At 39.5% G+C, this 20,768-nt stretch overlaps 2 protein-coding genes across 6 annotated transcripts; both read right to left on the bottom strand.

Moving 5' to 3' along the window:
• Positions 1-9,635: 9,635 nt before the first annotated feature.
• LOC140012938 (peroxidase 20-like) lies at positions 9,636-14,724 on the bottom strand. The gene is made up of 4 exons (XM_072061576.1): positions 14,019-14,724; positions 13,206-13,397; positions 12,675-12,840; positions 9,636-12,438 (listed from the first exon to the last, which is right to left on the bottom strand). Exons 1-4 carry the CDS (start codon positions 14,232-14,234, stop codon positions 12,008-12,010), a joined length of 1,005 nt encoding a protein of 334 aa, XP_071917677.1. The 5' UTR covers positions 14,235-14,724; the 3' UTR covers positions 9,636-12,007.
• Positions 14,725-14,861: 137 nt separating this feature from the next.
• Positions 14,862-20,502, bottom strand: LOC113702767 (type I inositol polyphosphate 5-phosphatase 2). Of its 5 annotated transcripts, XR_003451263.2 has the most exons (12): positions 20,225-20,488; positions 19,989-20,097; positions 19,722-19,808; positions 19,178-19,265; positions 18,964-19,068; positions 17,691-18,462; positions 17,308-17,492; positions 16,967-17,075; positions 16,536-16,684; positions 15,723-15,964; positions 15,155-15,432; positions 14,862-15,077 (listed from the first exon to the last, which is right to left on the bottom strand). XR_003451263.2 is itself a non-coding variant. In XM_027223901.2 (11 exons), exons 1-10 carry the CDS (start codon positions 20,252-20,254, stop codon positions 15,754-15,756), a joined length of 1,845 nt encoding a protein of 614 aa, XP_027079702.2. In that variant the 5' UTR covers positions 20,255-20,488; the 3' UTR covers positions 14,862-15,432; positions 15,723-15,753. The 5 variants fall into 5 exon arrangements, 4 of the variants coding, with proteins under 4 accessions (XP_027079702.2, XP_027079704.2, XP_071917675.1 ...); XM_027223901.2 differs by having other exon boundaries at positions 14,862-15,432; XM_027223903.2 differs by having other exon boundaries at positions 14,862-15,432; positions 19,989-20,094; positions 20,225-20,487.
• Between the last annotated feature and the right edge of the window lie 266 nt (positions 20,503-20,768).

The following is a 20,768-nucleotide window of genomic DNA, read 5'->3' as shown; positions in this document are numbered from 1 at the left end:
AAATTTAGGGACTAAAAGTATTCATCCCACAAGCATTTGGAACCAAAACTACAATTTTCTTGTATGAAAAATAAACTGCGGATCAACTACAAAATTAAAATTTGCTAAAGCAAGATTTGTCAAGAAATTACTGCATTTAATAAATGATGAAACAAGTAATGAGCAATGAAGGTGCTTTGTATCTCGCTTTTGCAAGGATGGGCATTTTTTTTAATTTTTTTTAACCGAATCCCACATTATTATTCAATCTGCCCAAGAATACAATGCAGGAAGGAAGGCCGCACCCTTACCTCTGAAAGGAAAAACGAAATTACAAAAGTTCTGTATATCTAGGGCCAGTAACCCTCTAGTGCGACATGGTGATTGAGAAGCCCTAGTGAAGAGCTCGAAAGACCCATGCGTAGTACCGGAGGAAGCCAGTGAGTCAGCCACAATATTTCCCTTCCTGTAGCAGTGCTTGAACTAATGATACTCCGGAGCAGCATACCGAATCGCACGCACGATAGGGCGAATGACTGTTGGACCTCCCCCTCCCCCCCATAAACAATTGATCAAGACGAGACAATTAGATTCAACAATTAAATGCAACATCCCTCTTTGTCGCCCTAACTGAAGACCCAAAAGTAGCGCGCACGCGCCTCCGCTTGGAGGGGACTTACCGGACCAAAGAAATCAGCAAAAGCCAGAATGAGCCTTCCACAGGAATCCCTAATCACTCCACCACTACCCCCACCTTAAGGAGTAGAGCAACCATCCGTATTCAACTTAAGGAAACTGTCCAAAGGACACACCTATCGCACCAGAATGGATACTAAGGACCTCCGAACCCCGGATAGCGAGTCCAGAATCGCCCATTGAAGTGGTACCCTCGTCATGGTCAGAAAGTAAACCTGGATCAATAACCGCAGTTCATCGATGATCCATCCCCGAACCTTAACAATGGATATGTTTCGTCCCTCAAATCTAGCCATGTTTCTAGCCCGCCATAAGAACCAGACAATAAGCAACGATAGCACACCGGATAGCCACCTCAATGCCCTCCCTTTGACAGGGAGCAACCACCATTTGTAGCATCGTGACCTAACACAAGCAACTGAAGGAATTGCAAAACCTAGCGATTGCCCAAAAAAACCCCAAACCTCATTTGCTAGCAAACACATGTTGCAGTGTTTCCAACTGAGGCGGCGAACAGCATTGACACCTAGAGGGGCTATGAACTTGAAACTTTGCTAACATATCATCCACCGGCAGCAGCTCATGCAACAATCTCCACATAAGAAAGGAAAATTTTGGTGGAAATAAAGAATGCTAGATAGAAGCAAATGCCCATGACCGAATCCCAGAGGATCGTACTACCTGATATGCAGATTTTGTAGAAAACTCCCCCGAAGGTTCTAAGGTCTAAACTAGGCTATCCGAAACCTTACCAAAACAAAAGAAAGAAACCGCAGCCATCTCTGCGACCTCTGAGGGAAAGGCAGCCAAGGCCAAATGATCCCATTGGCCCTCACGCAAAAAGTCATGAACCCGAGCGTTTGACGCTAAATCTGGAAACCTCTATGCCAACGGACCTAGCCCACTCCAATTATCCCACCAGAAGGCAACATCCCCCCTAGACAAATCCCATTTTAGCCACATCTCCATGGAAGATCGAACCCCAAACATTCGTTTACCAATAGGGGAAAACTTAGGAGAAATAGAGACCTGATTTGGGTGTAACTCACCAACATACCTAGCCCTCATGAACTTGGCCCAGAGCGAAAGCCCACTTCCAAACAGCAACCATAGCTTGCAGGAAAAAGCTTCAATAATGGCCTGTAACGAACGAAAACCTACTCCACCCTCCTCCACGGGACGACATAATTTCTTCCATGCAAACCAATGCCACTTAAACCCAAACTCTGATTCCCCCCAAAAAAACCGTGCAAACATCCGCTCCAACATAGCAATTACCCCCTTTGGAGGCACCAATACTGCCAAAATATGAATCGGGATTGAGGACAGCACATGCTTTTGTAATGATCGAAGACAACCAATCCAAAAGCCAATCGATAAGCAATTAAAAGATCGCAATATAACAATAAGTAAATAAAAGAGAAAGAATTGCAAACCAATTAACTACACAGCTCCTCTTGAGCTTGTAGATTAATTCAAATAAGCTTCTTTAAATTGATGAATTACAATCACTCTTGCGTACAAAGAAAGGTTCACCTACTCCTTGCCCCGAACACCACTCGGTCAAGCCAGGATGTTTTACTATCCCTCAGGACAACCCTCACAGAGCTACACTCATGAAAGATTCACTCACAAATGAAAAACTTACAATGAACCTCACACCACTAAAACTACAAATATTCTTTGATGAGTATTTTCTCACTAAAATCACTCTAGATCTTTTGTATCTTCAGTGTGCAAAAGTTGTTTGAAATATCTGACCAACCACTATTTATATAGGATCAAGAAAGTACCTCATTAGTGCTTTCAACGGATAGAAAGTAGCTCAAGAGTCAACTAGCCGTTGGAGTGTCGGACGTCCGATAGCCCTATTTTATGCGTCCGACAGCAGGCAGTGAGTTTAAGAGATTTTCTTCAATTCTTTCGGACGTCCGGTGCAAGCTTTTTGTGCGTCCGACAGCAAACAAAGAGATTTGAGAAATTATCTTGTTTCTATCGGATGTCCGGTAGAGACATATTCAACGTCCGATAGTTTTGTTGACTTCGAAGGATCCTATCGGACGTCCGAAGCATGCGTCCGAAATTGTGAACATCCATTTGTTTTGTAATCATCAAAAGTTAGGAACCAAGGTCAACATTCTCTCCCTTTTTTATGATGACAAAACAATGGATGGAAGAAAGAAAAAAATTGAGCATATAAGCATAAGCTCCCCCTCACACAATGCATCGAAACTTATGAATTCAGAATAACTCCCCCTTACACATAGCATCCATATCTCCTCTTTTTTGTCATCATAAGATGAGAGTAAGAATCAGCAATAAAGATCCAACAACAATAATAGATAGTCCAGTATTCCAGAGAAATGATATTAGAGTTCAACAATCACCAATATACCAACATTTCACAGAGAATTGCTATCAAAATAAGTATCAAACAGAAAAAATAAAAGAAATATCAAACGGAGAAATAACTATCAAAATAATTATCAAAGCAAATCATCATTAGATCAGCATCATTCATTTCTCCTTTTGGTCATTGTAAAAATTCAATAATATCCAAAAGCATCAAGAAAAACTCAGTTCAAAGCATCAGAAACATCAAAAGAAAATTACAAACGAATATTATGAACAAGAATCTCATCAATCTTACCAATATCTCCTACTTGTTAGAGTTAGCATCATGTCTAACTATCCACATGCATCTCATACCATTTCTCATATTTTTCTTAACATAACAATTGCTATTCATGTGACCGAATTGACAACAAAAACTGCACATAGTTGATGGATAATTCAAATGAACAGATTTAACAAAACTGACTTGACATCTCCTATGGATGGTAAAATCATTTGCATGATAATTTAATTTGTTCTTATGAGTGCTAAAGTGAGACTTTTTATCATTCCTTTGAAGGTAATTCTGTTTCTGATGTTGAAGCCACTGGCCAAGATCATTCATTCTTCTTTTCAAACAATTTTGTTCATTTTTTAGTATGTCACAAAACCTTGTTTTTCTATCAAGTTTATTTTGTAAATCAATCTCATTCTTTTTCAAGAAATCATTTTCAGTTTTCAGTTTCTTGTTTTCTTGAAAAATGCGTGTATTGTCCTGAAGAAGAAAACTAATTTTGTGTTTCAATTCCTTATTTTTAACACAAGATTCTTTCAAACTATCATGCAATTTTATAATAAAAGATTCAAGATTATCATCACTTTCATCATCACTTTCAAATTGAGAGTTAGAAGATGTTATCTCATCATCTCCAATGGCCATGAAAGCCAATTGAGCAGATTCTTCTTCCTCTTCAATTTCACCATCGGAGTTGCATTCATTCCATGTGAACTGGAAGTTATTGAATCTGGGTTTTCTTTCACCTTTTCTCTTCTTCATTGGGCACTCACTTGCGCAGTGTCCAGGTTGGCCACATTCAAAGCACTTATCAGTTTACTTTTTGTTGAACTCTATCTTTCCTTTGTTTCTCAAATTATTGGACTGATTCGGGAAGGAGTTGCTAGGTCCACCTTTTCTGAATTTACTCTTGTTGAGTATTCTTTTGAAGTCTCGTGTGATGAGTGCAATATCACTATCATCACCTTCCGTGTCATCTTCACTCACGGAGGCTGTATCATCTTCATCTTGTGAAACTTTTAGAGCAATACTCTTTCTCACCTTTGTACATTCTTCCTCCTACACCTTGAACTTTAGTTTCAACTCATAAGAAGTTAGAGAGTTGATAAGAGATTCAATGGGTAAGGTATTTAGATTTTTAGCTTCCTCAATAGCAGTCGCTTTACTCTCCCAATCCTTCGATAAGGCATTCAGAATTTTTCTGTTTTTCTCACCTAGAGAGTATTCCTTTTCTAGCACCTCCAAATCCTTAATGAGGTCATTAAATCTACAATACATCTCATCAATATTTTCATGAGGTTGCATCTTGAAAGATTCATACTTTGTAATCAGAAAATACTTCTTTTGTTCTCTAACATTCTCACTACCTTCATGAAAATCTCTCAATTTATCCCAAATTTTCTTGGCTGACTTGCAGCCTTTGACTCTAGCAGATTCATTTGAATCTAAGGCACAATATAGCACATTCATGGCTTTTACATTTAAGGTGAGATGAGCTCTATCCACAGCAGTCAGTTCACTTCTTATTTTTGGTCTAGATGTATGAGTATTTTCATCTATAAAAGAGGCATCATATGGACCTTCACTAATAATAAGCCACAATTCAATATCAATTGATTACAAAAAGATAATCATTCTTTCTTTCCAACTCACATAATTTGACCCATTAAACATAGGTGGTCTAATGACAGAATGTCCTTCAAAAAACATGGCATAATTGGTTGTCAGTTTTACTCCAAAACCGATTGAGCTTAATCTCTAGGAGACCAAGCTCTGATACCAATTGTAAGGATCGAAGACAACCAATCGATAAGCAATTAAAAGATCACAATATAACAATAAGTAAATAAAAGGGAAAGAATTACAAACCAATTAACTACACAGCTCCTCTTGAGCTTGTAGATTAATTCAAATAAGCTTTTTCAAATTGATGAATTACAATCACTCTTGCGTACAAAGAAAGGTTCACCTCCTCCTTGTCCCGAACACCACTCGGTCAAACCAAGACGTTTTACTATCCCTCAGGACAACCCTCACAGAGTTACACTCATGAAAGATTCACTCACAAATGAAAAGTTTACAATGAACCTCACACCACTAAGACTACAAATCTTTTTTTATGAGTATTTTCTCACTAAAATCACTCTAGATCTTTTGTATCTTCAGTGTTCAAAAATTGTTTGAAGTATCTGACCAACCACTATTTATATAGGATCAAAAAAGTGCCTCATTAGTGCTTCCAACGGATAGAAAGTAGATGAAGAGTCAACTAGCCGTTGGAGTGTCGAACGTCCGATAGCCCTGTTTTATGCGTCCGACAGCAGGCAGTGAGTTTAAGAGATTTTCTTCAATTCTTTCGGACGTCCGGTACAATCTTTTTGTGCGTCCGACAGCAAACAAAGAGATTTGAGAAATTATCTTGTTTCTATCGGATGTCCGGTAGAGACATATTCAACGTCTGATAGTTTTGTCGACTTCGAAGGATCCTATCGGACGTCCGAAGCATGCGTCCAAAATTGTGCAATGATTATCGGACGTCCGGTACTGTCTTCTTGAGCGTCTGACAGGTTCAGTATACTCTGTCTTTTTCAAATGTACTTAATTTTTGAACCAGATTTGTTTCATTACTGAAAAAGCCTTTAAGGAGATGTTAGTAACATCCATTTGTTTTGTAATCATCAAAAGTTAGGAACCAAAATCAACAGCTTTATGAGTAGAGCACGAGCACTCATTGACAGCCACCAGCCTCACCAAGAACTCAAACGCTGTGAAACTTTATCTAATAAACCATTGAACAAGGATCTCACCCTTCTCCCTGCATACAAGGGGCAATCCAAGTAAGTGACCGACAGTTCTTTAAAAGAAAACCTCGTTGCCTGCACAATCACCCTACGCCGTACAAGGGATACCTTCCTATCCACCAAAAAACAGTTCTTAGAAGTGTTCACCAACTGCCCGGAGATCCTCTAATATTTGCCCAATACCTCCATTACACATGCTAATGAACGTTTACTACCATTACAAAAAATAATGATGTCATCAGCATAAGCAAGGTGTGTCAACGGCGGACATCCCCAGGCAACAAAGCACGGAGAAAATTGTCGGTCCCCCATCAAAGTGTTTAAGCCCCTGGAAAGCACCTTAGCCGCAATGATGAATAGGGCCGGGGATAGGGGGTCCCCTTGGCGCAACCCCTGAGAAGATCTGAAAAAACCACAAGTTTGCCGTTAACCAGAACAGAAAAATGGCATGTGGAGATCAACCGCCAAATCATATCTATCCAGCGCTCCTCAAAACCAAACTTTCTCATAACTTGAATTAAAAAAAACCAAGACACCCGGTCATATGCTTTGGCCATATCCAATTTCAGCGCAACATTTGATCACCTAACTTTCTTCCTCAACGCCGAGCACATTTCCAGAGCCAGTAATATATTATCAGAGATCTGCCTACCCTTCACAAAACCACTCTATTGAGACGATATTAGCTTAGGCAGAATGACCTCCAAGCGCATTGCCAACAGTTTTGATATGATTTTATTAACAAAGTTACATAGGCTGATTGGCCTAAACTCCGAAAACAAGGACGCACCTGGTATTTTTGAAATTAAAGCCAGCAGCGTCGATGTGTATCCCCAAGGCAACTCCGCTCTAGCGAAGAAATCACAAACCGCCCGACAGACATCACCCTTTACTATTTCCCAACAGGAAGTGAAGAAAGAACCTGTAAACCCATCTGGCCCTGAGCAACTCTCTCCATTCATCTGAAAAACCACTTTTTTAACATCTTCCTCAGTAGGGACTTGTTGAAGAGCCTCATTCTCCGGCTCAGAGACAATTGAGGGGATAGCGTCTAAGCATGGCTGATCTACCTGTCCTTGATCAGATAGCGCCAGAACTTCAGCGAAGTACTCAACCGCCATGTCTTCAATTTTAGGTAGCTCGTCAACCCAGATTCCATTCTTATCCTTCATTCGATGTATATAACAACGTGCCTGTCTTTGTTTGAACTGGTCATGAAAGAACCTAGTATTGGCATCACCTTCCTTTAACCACCGGATACAAGCTTTTTGATGCCAATATCTAGATTCCCTCAATAGAGCTGCCTTGAGGTCACATTGCGCCTGGAGAAGCCATTGTTGCCCCTCCTCCGTCGGGCTTGCCTCCAATGAACATTCCAATAACTGGACCTGCTCTTCCCATTTCCAGACGCGATCAGTAACATTTCCAAATGTCTCCTTGTTCCATACCCGTAACGCATGTTTTACCGCCTTCAATTTCAAAATCAAAACCTTAACCGGTCGCCCCTCACACTCCATCTCCCAAGCTTGACGCACCACCTTAAGGAAGTCACCGTGGGAACTCCAAAAATCCAAGAAACAGAAACTCCGAGGACCTCTGTTGACAGCCAAGGAACAAGTTACTAGCAACGGAGAATGATCCGAAGCAACTCTACTCAAATGTGCCACTGAGGTATTAACACCTAGATCTAACCATGACTGGTTCACCAAAACTTTATCTAGACGCTTCCAGATTCGAGCCCTCCCCAGACGATTATTGCACCACGTGAATGATAGGGTACAATTTTATCATTTATTTTATAATTAAATTCCCCTATTACCTAACCCGATGTGAATTAATTGCCAGATTCTATTCACTTTTGGTATTTGTGCTTATTATAGGAATTTGGAGCAAAATGTGATAAAAAAAGGTAAGAATTTACCATATATGATCTGAATTGACAAAGGTAGTTCAGCACAAATAAGAAATGTGTCAACTAGGAAATCTCCTAGTTTGTTGGCCGCGGTTAAAGAGGAGATAGAGGTCAATTGCGAGGAGGACTCCAGGGAGCCTTGGGAGAGCCAGCCGCCATGTGCAAAAAAATAGGGAAAAAGCTAGCCTCGGCTAATTCCTACTTCGTTTCTTTCCATAGTATGAGGGATGGACAATCCTAATTAGGAGACTTGTTTTTAGTCTTAGTAGTATTATTTTATTAGGCCATCAGAGGCCGCACGAAGGAGGCGGAAAACAATTGGCCATTCTTTGGCCTTAGCAGTTCTTTTGTTTTATTCTTAATTGAATCGGTTCTCTTCATCGCATGGAGGAACGATGTATGCAACAATTAATTCTGCAATTTTCACGGGTTTTCCTCAACGGAGATGAACTAATCTCTTTTTCCAACGAAGACTTCGATTCATCTAAAAATTGTGAAATCGTTTTAATTTTATCTTTTTCTTTTATTTATTGGTATTCGCATATTCCCTGGTTACAGTGCTTGTGGTTGTTCAATTAATTGATTGTTTTGGATCCGGATAATTAGTTAATTTGGGAATCTATTGTCAATTGGGGCATTAAATCTGTAATTGTTTAATTGCTCTGAATTAGTGACAACTGGTATGATTAAATTCGTGTCAGAGGAATACGCGGGCTAATCTGAAATAACCATGGTAATGTATTATTTGGTTAGAATAGGGCTCCTCTAATACATAAGGCAATTGGGGAATAAAATCTTATGGGCGTACCTAAAATTATTTCTCAATTAGAGCAGTGATTAACGGGCGTACCTTAATCACCGACACAGTAAGGAGGGGTTGACTGTCATCGCCTGTTTGGCAGTTATAACCTATTTATTAATAGATAATTGAAATTGCTTGTGCATCGATGATCAATTAGGTGAACCATTATTGAAGTTATTTCTTGGCTAGACCTTTAATTATTATTACCTTAACTTTAGTGAATTGTCATTTAATTTTTAGTTGAATTGTCTTAATTGTTATCTTTTATACAAAAACACCCCATGTGTTACTTTGGATTTCTAAAGAGACAAATATCCCCAGTCCCTGGGGATACGACCCTACTTGTCCTGTCTGCAAATTCATAATTATTTGTGAAAAAAAATCATCCTATCCGAGTATATCGGATCAAGCAAACTCTTCGAGAACATGGTGAATCAAATAATCCATTGCACACCTAGAGTCCCTGCTCTAGTACTTGGAATCAGGTTTTGGTTATTTTAACTGGCAATTAGGTTTATTTTTATTATTGCACAGGCATCGACAACCTGTCAGTGAACTTTGACCCAGAGAAACCCAAGTCCGTCAAGCCAACACCATCAGTGAACTTTGACCCAGAGAAACCCAAGTCCGTCAAGCCAACACCATCAGTAAAATTTTAAAAAGACTCTGCCTTAGAGAAACGAAACGGCCGACCTCCTTTCTTCTCCTCAAACCCAACAACGATGTTAAAATCACCCATGAAGATTGTCGGCTCTCCCAACCAATGCACCCTTGATAATTGTAGCCAGAGCAGTTCACACTTATCTAGGTCACACGAAGCATGAACAAAGGTTGCAATAAAGGAGCGGGAAAAATAAGTATGAGCAATTTGCAACACCAAAAATTGATGACAAGCCGCAACAATATCACACTTATATTCAACATTATAAAAAATCCAAACCCTACTTTCCTCGTTAGAGACACCAAACAGGAAACCCAGCTTCCGACGAACAATATCCAGATGCTCATGACCCACCATTCGTTCACACAGTGTTAATAACGAGATTTGATGTAGATGTTTCAATTTTCTCAAGAGAGCTAAAGTAAGAGCATTGTCCACCCCTCTAGCGTTCCAGAAAAGAGACTTAATCATGACTCCGAGCAGCAAAATTTTTGGGGTGGTACACCATTTCTCTTTGATCGGCGGTGAGTGACCTGCGGCCATTCATCTGGGTTCTTCAGTCCATCCAAATGCCATCGCAAGTCATCCATGGATGTGTCTGTCACCTCACCAGTTTTGCGAGGAGAGAGGTTGAGAGTGGCTACCATCACAGTTTGCTGGCTATCCACCTCTGCCTGCATCAGGTCCTGCAAGTCTACTTCTAGTTCCATTCTATCACTCGCTGGCTCGACACTACCAGCCGAGGCCACAGCAACATCTTGGACATCAGCATCAGTTTCACTGACAACCTGGTTAGCAATAATATGAATCAATTGGTCTGTTGCAGCCTCTATCGCCACTTCAACTATTTTAGGAAGGGTTGGAGACACCCCATTCTGCGTCAAGGTAAGATCTAGGGGCGATTGGTGCCGAAGATCATCCGTCACAGGTGCTGAAACAATAACACCATTCTTGAAGGCCTATCACAAATCAGATTCTGGCTGCACCAAGACGCCATGATCAGTATGTTCCTACTTCTCATCCAGTGAAGGTGAGCTATGTAGCCCCTCACCTTCTGGTTCGACGGGTGGAGCTCAAGATACTTCACGTGACATTGCTTTTCGCCATGGCCCTGACGGTAGCAGTGGCCACAGTATTTGGGTATGTTTTCTGGTTTCAAGAGCTGCTAGAAACCATTACCATCCCCCATATCCACCCAAACCCACGTCGGCAACAGTTTCAACAAATCTACCTCAACACAGACGTGAGCAACATTCGGCCGAGAAAAAAGAGAAGTTGCAGAAGTTTCCCAGGAAAGAAACAATATGGAACAAGCATTGTTTGTCAAATAAATGGACTGGTAATTTGGGTAAACTAAGCCATACTGGAACCAACGATGATTCTCGATCAACATGGAATTTAGAGGTTCACTTAAATACTCTCATGGGGCAACCATAAACATACCAAATATTCCTAACCCAGACCCGCAGGAAATCTGCCTCACTGTTAAACTTTAGCAGAACATGTCTGAAATCAAGCAGGCCCACTGAAACGGAATCCCTTAGATCAAGAGAAAGGAAGAACTTGCGTAGATCTGGAATTGTCGGCCATCCTTTTGAAAACTTGCCAACCAGAGAGAACCGAAACGAAGAAACAATAGCAGATATATCCTCAGCATTAAACACAACAGCAGGTTCCCCATGATGCGTAGCCAAAGTAGCTTGAACCTGTCGCGTCTCTAGTGAAGAGGGCTTCGCAAACAACACTGAGAAGGATTTTTTCGTAAAGGAAGGGGAGGAAGAACCCGTGTGACCCCCACCCAGCGGTGGGGGGCAGCCACGGCTGCCATGCAAATCAAAACAGATTGTACAAAAAAACCTATCGAAAGCAAAAGCAAAAGCAAAAGAAAAAGAAAAAGCAAAAACAAAAGCAAAAAGAAAAAGCTCTCTTTCCGTTGAAATTTCTCAACAGTGCTTCCACCATGGCTGGAATGAAGGTTGTTGCAGAACAATCAACGCAGGAGCAACGATCCGTCCTATCATCGACGCAGGTATTAGGAATGGACAGGAAACCAACTTTTGGTGTGATCGATGGCACCCAATAGGGCCATTGTATCTGCACTTCTCTGAGAACTGGCTTGCTGGCTTCAATCTATCTAAGTCTGATCCTCTAGCAAAATGTTTCTGTGCGGTCCCCTATTTTCGTCTTATACTCATGCAATCTTGGTCCAGAAGGGGAGGTGGGAGAAGGGGCAAAAATTAGGGAGGGGAGAAGTTAAGCTTTCCTCACTCTGAACGATTACTTGTTTGTAGGAATGAAACTTCCATCAGTTAGGATTTGAAAGTGACATTCGGCAGCTAGGGGCGATTTCCTGCTACCAATGGCAGTGTTCCTCAGATTTTTTTTTATATTTAAACTAGAGTAGAAATTTCATCAGTAGCAAACCAATGGAGCTAACATGAAAGCGGATAGGTAGAAATTGTTACACCAACGATTCACAAAAGTAACCAAGATTCAAAAGAACATTGAGTCCTACTCCTTGTTCTTTTCAAATTGTATAAGAGTTAACAAATCTACAGTTCTTTCTAATTTCACCCTTGTTTCCAGTGAGCACATTAACATTCCCCATCTTGATCATTGAGTTTACAAATGAATCAAAAAAATATTCTTGATTAGAGGCATAAGCAAAGACATGCTTTCTTATTTCCCATTGAAGACCTTGGTCTACCAGCACATTGTCCGATATCAACAGTCCTCTTCCTTCAATGATGTTAATGAAGTAGTGGTTGTCAAACCTAGCTGGTGTCTTGAGATCAAGTGGTGCCAGCGTATTATCCCTCCCTGATCTTGGGCATAATGATCGTAATGCACTGAGGTACTCCTCATCTCTCTCACGATAGCCGTATTTTTCTTCAGAATTGTAGTCGTAGATCCTTTGCCTGAAACTCAAACACCTTGCTTTTCCCAAAGTATGGCTGCCTGCTCATGGAAAAAACTTGAAGATAACAAACTCTCGCGAACATATTTACCAAAAGCTGATAACAAAGCACAAAAAGGAAGACTCTGAAGTAAGTTACTGATGGCTTCATACTTCTGGACTAACCTTTTGAAAACAGGAATTCCATCTCGTAAGTTTTAAGAGCATTTTGTCACGTTCTTTTTAAGTTAGAATTCAGTTTAAGAGTCATTGAGGGATAAAATGTTTCAACAGTTACCTGATAAAGCAACCAAGTCTGCAGTGTCAAGACCCTGTTGTTGAAAGTTGACTATGAGGCTGTCTAGAGTGGAGTTTGGAGCTGGAATAAACTGATTGGCACCATTGAAGCTTGCTGTAAGAGAGTCTCTCCTGCCTAAAAGGACTTCCCACCCGGGCCCTCCTCTCTTTTAACAAAGAGCCCCAGAAGAATGCGTTTGGAAATTGGAAATGATTTGGTTGCCATCAAAATGAGGAAGCAGATTATGAAAACAATATTCAGATGGTTGAAATCTTATTGGAACCGCACAATTGGCGATCAATAAACAATCTTTTCATTTAATTTTCACCATTTCTACATACTACACCAACCATGTTAAAATCATCAAAGTTCTGGGGATTTGGATTGTCTATAACATCAATCAACAACGACTTTGATTTTTCTTGAAGTACAATGAAATAGACATGCATCTCAGAATCCATCAGTATTCATCTTTAGGAGACGTAATCCAAAAATGTGTGCAAATATGAAGTAGAAGGAAGAGAGAAGTACCAATACAACTGAATCCCGAGCAGCAATGGTTATTATATCAGCACATGAAACAGTAGCAGGACAGGACTCTTCAACTACGTACTTTATTTCATCTATGACTTCAAATCCTCGCAGAGAATTCAAGTTAGGCCCTGCTTCTTTTTCACTTATAACATTTCCAAAATCATCGAGTAAAACTGATGCATCACATCCCTACAAAGATTGAGTTCAACAGAGATTAAAAACAAAAACAGGTAATCTCACTGCTAAATTAGGGCCACTGTTAGAGACCAATGAAATTACTCCCATTTTACCAGCAATAACCCTTTGTCTACTTCAAAATTATTGCAGAAAGTTGTATAACCATCTTGCTTCGAATGCCAGCACTGTTCTACGGCCTTAGATGATGAGTAAGTACAAAAGTTTTAGAAGTTCTTGTATGCAGATTTTAGTTTTCTTTACTAACAAGCTGGAAATTAGTAGGCAATTCTTACTTTGCCAACTGACAACTTAAATTTTATGGTTTTAAACAACCTAGCCATCCTATTCCGACATAGTGCATAGTAGAAGTTTAACCTTCGAATTTAGCATTAGGAATCGTACAGATTTGGTTTATCCATTCCCTTGAAGACACGAAAAAGAGGATGATGTCAAGTTCAGAATCATCCTCAAGGATTACTAGCACAACTAGCCTTTTCATCAGTTAGAAAGTGTTTTACCAGTATGTACCAATACCAAGTTTACAGCAACCTGTTATCGGTGAATGTAATCTTACGAGAAAGGCAACTACGTATAACTTAAGCAATGTGAAAGAGAACAGAAAAGAGGCTAAACCATGACAAAACAGTCATGGAAGTGCAACCGTAGCAGCGAGGCAGCCATACGAGGATCTTCGAGCACAGCAATTTCAACAATGCGTTGCACCATCTCTTCCAAATGGGGGCATGTTTCTTTGTAGTAGTCAAGAACGAGAGGGCTATCACATCTTGAATTTCTGACGCGAAAAATTGTCAAAACAAGTACAAAGAATGATATTTGCACGGACTTCATTGGGACTCAGACATAAAACTTGTGAACGAGATTCTACAGAAATGGAAATTGAGCCAATAAGGAGATTCCAATAGCAGCTTCTCTCTATGTATAGGTACGGAAAAGTTGACAAAATCTAGGCTCTTAAAGAATCTGGTTACTGGTTTCATTTGGATTGTCAAAACCAACTTAGCTTTCATGAAATACTTTGAACTTTTACTGTTTCAAGAGTAGATGGACCTAACAATAGCTAAATTGCCTGCTTTATCTGGTAGCTCAGTAAAAGTGAGAATTAGATTTAATGGTGGCTGTGCCTTTACTGAAAGTTCATTAGGAGGAGGATCAACTAATGGTAGAAAATTAACAAGTCGAAGAAGAGGAAAAAAAGTACAAGACAAAGCATGCATTTTATCTTGACCACAAGGAGTATATCCAGAAAGCACCCTCTAATTTGACAAACCGTTGAGACAAGTGGTACTCATGAGCGAGGAGATTGGATTAAATCAAGTTATTCTTGTCATGTTTTAAAGGATTGGGGAGGAGACTGGTGGGATCCAAAGAAGAGAGAATACAAGGTAGCAACGGCCTGGGGAGGGAGGTTGATGTAAATTGGACTTTCAAAAAAGACAACTGTGAGTTACAGCTAAGTGGAGGATCATAAAAGCTGCTTCTTATGTATTCCACATAGACAATCTGTTACAGAGTAAGGTCCCCATCTGCTCACAAAGGATAGGAGGACAGACAAAATTTTATCATCTACATAAAAAAAAAATCCCTTCCCCGCCCATTAAGCATAAAAGGAACAATTGAATTTCCCCACATCCACATAAACTCAGAAAACTGGCAAGATATGACTCACTCCAGCTGAAAAAGAGAAACAAAAGAAAGTTAAAAACAAGCTCGTGTGGTTCTTCCTGCTATGTACATATGAAGAAAGTCACCTCTTCTTTGTCCTTGTGAATTCAAAGAAACTATCAAATTCTTATACCATACAGATACAGATGCTCCAAAGTCATAGCTGTTGTTGTTGTTAACTTGGTCTTTATGGATCAAGGTTAGTACGTTCTACCATCTTTAAAATGCAAAGGCCTCTGGATGATACTTTGAGATACGTCTCTGGAGCGCATTTTAAGGGAGAGAAAGAGTTGGTTTTTCCTATGGGCTTGATGAACTTCTACTATCCACTAAACTTTTATTCAGTCCATTGAAGCCTGTATACCTGCTTGAAAAGGGAACAGCAAAAAGTGATTATTTATCAATCTATACACAATACAAAAATAAAAATATGCAGAATGCAGTTCAATGAACAGGCAAAAGTGGTGATCCTAGCAATTTCATAGTGAAAACACAAAAAAGTTTCAAGTACAACCAATTCACAAACAAGAATGCTAATCGTCCTATTATATAGAACTCTAATACCAATAGAATAAAACTGATACTCATTTCATTTTCCAAGAGAACAAAAAAGATACTCAGTAACCATGGAAATGAAAATCTTATTTGAATTACCTTTTACACTGCTTGACTTGTTATCAGTATGCTACATCTCAAATTCCCCACCTTCATTGAGGAAAATATCAGGATGCACTGCTGCACTGGATTTCAGAGCTTTATGGAGTTTGCAATGATCAAAGATTTCAACTTCAAGCGAGAACATTGAACTGACAGGACGATGATCTGAGAGCTTCAGCTCTGTTCTCTTGTAAGACAGCTGCTTTATGCCTTTTCCCAACCACAGAATGCGATCACACCTGAAGGATCAATTCTCTTAAACATTACTGGATAATGCAATGTGCATTGGGAAAAATTGCATGCAAAATAAGAAGTGCAGTTTATGCAATAAATTACTTTGAGCACCAAAATGTACAGAATTAAAAAACCTGCAATTGGAAGATGATTCCTGTCTAAAAGATGTACATAAGACGCAAGATCACTTCATTTTATATCTCTAAAAAAAAAAAAGTATATGTGTGTGTGTGTGCGTGCCTATATATATATGCCATGATGAAACAATGGATTTAGTCGAAAGAAAGATGATGATAAACAGTTACCAGCTCTACCCAGATGACGTCACCCAACCCAATAGAATGATGTCACCCAACCCATTACAAACTGATTCGATAGGAGATTGGTGTCCATTAATCACTAACTGAGAAAAAGAACGCTGGAAAAAATGTGAAACACTTATTTCAAAACAAGTGATGGAGGAAAATTTTAATTGAGTCTCTGCCACAGTTGTGTAACTTTGGTCTTTACTGTAGTCAAATACTTTCCTTCATCATCACAAAGATCTTAGATTTAGCTATTAAAGATCTCGCTTACCATGCTGGTGATCTCTTCTTCTCCCCTTCTTTTGGATCTTCGCCAACATATCTGTCAGAATTGAATTCATACTTGTAAGTTGGGGCAAAGTTTATGACCCCTTCCATCCATCCGTCAAATACATGCCCACTTCGTAGCTCTTTGCTAAGCTGCCACATTTATACTGCTATTGTAAGCTTTTTCTCATTTATCATCATGCAGCAAACTTCTTCTGATTTTTCAAAATAAAAATGTCCCTTGGGCAAGAAAATTAACTTAACCAAAGGACACTAGTTAAAAGAAAAAAAAAATCAACCCTGTGATCTAGTCAAGTGAATACTTCTAAAATCCAGAAGAAAGTACTCCTCCTCCTCCTATAAACTTGGACAAAACCCTATGTGCTTCAACTGAACCTAATAATAGGGATGCAAATCAGGGGACTTGAATCTCACCTGATCACTGTTAAGAAGTTCATTCCATTTCTTGTTTGCAACATGCTTCCGTACTTCTTCATCCAACATACTGATGCGATAGTTTAAATCCCCAAACCAGAATATCTGACTGCTTAGACAAAAATCTGGTTCAAACTCATGATACAATAACATAATGGACAAATAAAAGGTAAAAGGAAATTGCTAGCTACCAAATACAAATTTTCCAAGTCTTGGGAAAGTAGTATATCTCGAGGACAGAAAATTTTCTAGAAAGCATAACCTAATATGACAATGCGATTAGTAACCACCTTCCTCCTCTCTCAGCGGTAAAAGAAAGAAAATTGCAGCGAAATACATACTCGTGAGATGGAATTGTCTGAGGCTGATCACTTTCAAAGACAGAGGAGAACAGAGTTCTTCTTAGAATCTCGTTTACATCAGCATTGCGTTTATGTTCAGCCCCTTCTTTTTGTCCAGAGGTCAAATGAGAGCATACAAAGCACAACCGTGACTGGTAAAGTGACATGCTCAAAGAAATAGATCCCTATGGCAGAAGCAGGATTAGTAAGGTCTTTAATAATGTGAAATGCAGCCACTACATATTCATATTCATTGCCTTAATGTGATAGGACGCGCAGATAAGACCAAAGAATCAGGAACTGACCAAGTGCATGATTTAAAGGCAATTTTTTGTTTCATCAAATGGCACTAATTCTAAACAATTAGAAAAGCTCAATAATACCTTGTTTCCCATGTAACCCATAAGCCCAACACCCACAGGAGAGACTTTCAAATTGTTTATGTGCCTCCTCAACCTTCTACGCACCCAAACTGACACATATATCCCAACCATCTGCTTACTGACAATCCGGACATACCTGTTGCGCAACTTTACGGGATCCTTTGCCTCAAGTTTTTGGTTGGCCTCACTTAGTTCCAGAAAAGAGTCGTCTTCCTCCTCAGAATATTGATCAGACCCATCAGAGAGAGGATTAAGAACTTCAAGCCCATCTTGCTGATCCATCCACATCATTGCTAAGTTTCCGGAGCTGTGGTGCACCCTTTTCAACCCACGACTCTCCTCAGACATTTCATTCATCCTTCCGGAGCTGCTCAAAACTCTTCGCAACTTCAATCTAGAAGAAAGAACTTGAGGTGTAGCATCCAGTGAACGTTCAGGCCAGTCCAATCTATTGTTGCTGTCCATTCCAAATATTCGCTGCAATTGAATGTCCTTCGCCACAGTCATCTCAGTTTCACATATCCCATTGGTACCAATAGACTGCATGCTGATAGTGTCTAGGATAGGAGTTTCTGCAACTTCAGCAAGCATGTCAGCAGCAGCAGAAGTCCTTAATACTGGGGATGGAGGAGCACTGTAGCTTTTCTGTATAGATTCACGCTCTGGTGACTTGTTCAAGGTCCTTCGTATTATAGCCTCCCATTTTGGAATTGGCCTTCTATTTTCTGCTCCGAATACGTTTCCAGCGTTCAAAGGAACCACCTCCTGGAAACTGTGAGCAAGCATAAACACCTCGGAATTCAAATCCGGATAAATCCTCACAGCAAGTAAAGACTAGTTTGGGATGAAGCAGAGTGGTTTAGACATGTTCAGAGAAGAACAATAGATGCTCCAGTTGGCAGGATGCACAGAATGCATATTTCAGTCTAGACATAGAAATTGGAAACGACTAGTGAAGCACAATTGAGGAAGGGATTTCTGGGAAGTTCAACCAGTTCTAGAAGAGAATAAAGCTTTTATCAAGTTGAATATACTTCTCAAAGTTATCCAATGAGGGAATTCTAGATTGAATATTATCTGTAGGAGCTTCAGAATCAAGTGATTGTTTATAGGCATTTCATTCTTTCAAAATTCGATAACCTAAATCATGTGTGTTGCAGGTGGTCTTGGCATGTTACAAACTCACTGTAAAAGATGAGGTTCTTAGACTACTTTTTCCTTGAGCAAGCAGCTCTTAGACCTGGAAACGACCTTATCAATATCAAGTACTTACCCAAGAATATACATATCTGCAGGTTCTTGGGTAGACAGCCACTCATCAATCTCAAGATCCTCATTTGGTAGCCTTCCAGCAACATTCCAAGTACCTATTGTCACTCTGCAGAGGAAACAAGAACTCCCAATGAATTTGTCACCTGATAAAGATTTCAGCACTGACAATTCGTTTATAAGAGAACATATCCAAAATCATGGTTTTGGAGCCAAACCTCACATCTCTTCTGCTTATATACTGAACTCTAAGAGTTTCTGATTTTCCTCTCCTGTGTCTCGGCGAGTATTCCTTTGAATAATTCCCTGAAACCATTGTCAAGTGTAAATGCAATGCCGTCTTCTCCAACAGCATGACAAACCAATCTAAGGTTGAAATGTTCTCAAGACAAGACATCGGGTAAAAAGATAAATTTTCATTCAAGCTGGCTACAATAATTGAACCACAGCCAAGAAAAATATATGTTACTATATTCCTGAAGAAAGTGATTACAGTTGAGTTCGCAAGAAAAGTGCAGGAGTGGGGCAAATTAATAACTGAATGAACGAATACCATTTAAGAAAGGAAGCATTAACCAATCAATTTGCACTTGCACTGGACTGCTAGTTGCCAAGCTGTGGAGTTTGAAATGATCATAAAAGTGAAAAAAACTAGAGAAAACCTATTTACCTCAATATACAGGCATGCTCTTTGTAGGTACGAAAGAAAGCTAGTTTTCAATTTTATAGAAAGATTTCACAGAACCAAAATTTGTAAATTACCTGAATCTTCATTCTGGCATACAGATTGGCTCCCCTGGATCCTACGGGCATGATCCTGATCGATTCTTTCATCTTTAAGGGAGTCAACTGAAAAGAAAGTGCAACAGAAGAACCATTTCAAGGCAAGCAAAGGATAATCAATCTAAGTCGAATATAACGAAACACTATAATTAATAAAGATAGCAGCGAATTGTATAAAACAATTAAGCAGGGAGAGAAAAACCAAGAAACGAGTTGAAATGGATGAATTGTGCTGAACATGCATACCGTCATCTTCACTCTCAGTTTCAGTGTCAACTTCATCCTCACTAAAGTCATGGGCCTTAGGCTTAATGTTCAGCCATTTTTTCATTACAATGGAGGGCCAAAATGGCTGCTACCAAATGTAATTCTCAATCAGCATAATCATTAGAATCAAATCATTATCAAGAACTCAAGATTCTAGGAGAACTACTGAAAAACATGTGGCCGGAAAGAAAAAAAGAAAAAAGAAAAAAGAATACCGGAGAACGCTTTGCTCTTCGAGTTTTCATGTTTCAAGACAAGAAAACCAAAAAGGTGGACCTGAAACTCAAGAATACTACTTGCAAATGCCGATACACTGCTGTTCTCAACTGCGCATGAAATGCCATAGATTTTATACTTGTTGGAGTTAAATACATTTTAAGTGTTTTGTAAGGCTAAATAAAAACAGGGTTGTCTATTATTAGACTCCCTGATACCAAACTACAAAGAAGATTCGTCAGCAGTACAAATAGCATTGGCCACAAAAAAAGTAATGGCTTCAGGAACATTCACTGCCCAACTTGCCTAAAAAAAAAATGTACCCTGATGGTCCTCTCATGTTGTCCTTTTCGCGTTGATAATCAAAAGCATGCTATCATAAGAAATTTCAATCAAAAACCAACCCAATAAGTTGTATAAAATAAGAATGTCAATTTAAGACTTTATAAACCTAACAAATCTGTCCTACTTCATTCAACTGGTACAGTATCAAAATCCCACAAAAGGGCTACTGTGCACACATCAGCCACTGATACAAATGGT

This window comes from Coffea arabica, chromosome 8e (genome assembly GCF_036785885.1).
Source record: "Coffea arabica cultivar ET-39 chromosome 8e, Coffea Arabica ET-39 HiFi, whole genome shotgun sequence".
NCBI lineage: Eukaryota > Viridiplantae > Streptophyta > Magnoliopsida > Gentianales > Rubiaceae > Coffea > Coffea arabica.
The sequence above is the reverse complement of the archived record's forward strand: the minus strand, read 5'-3'. Positions and strand labels throughout refer to the sequence as shown.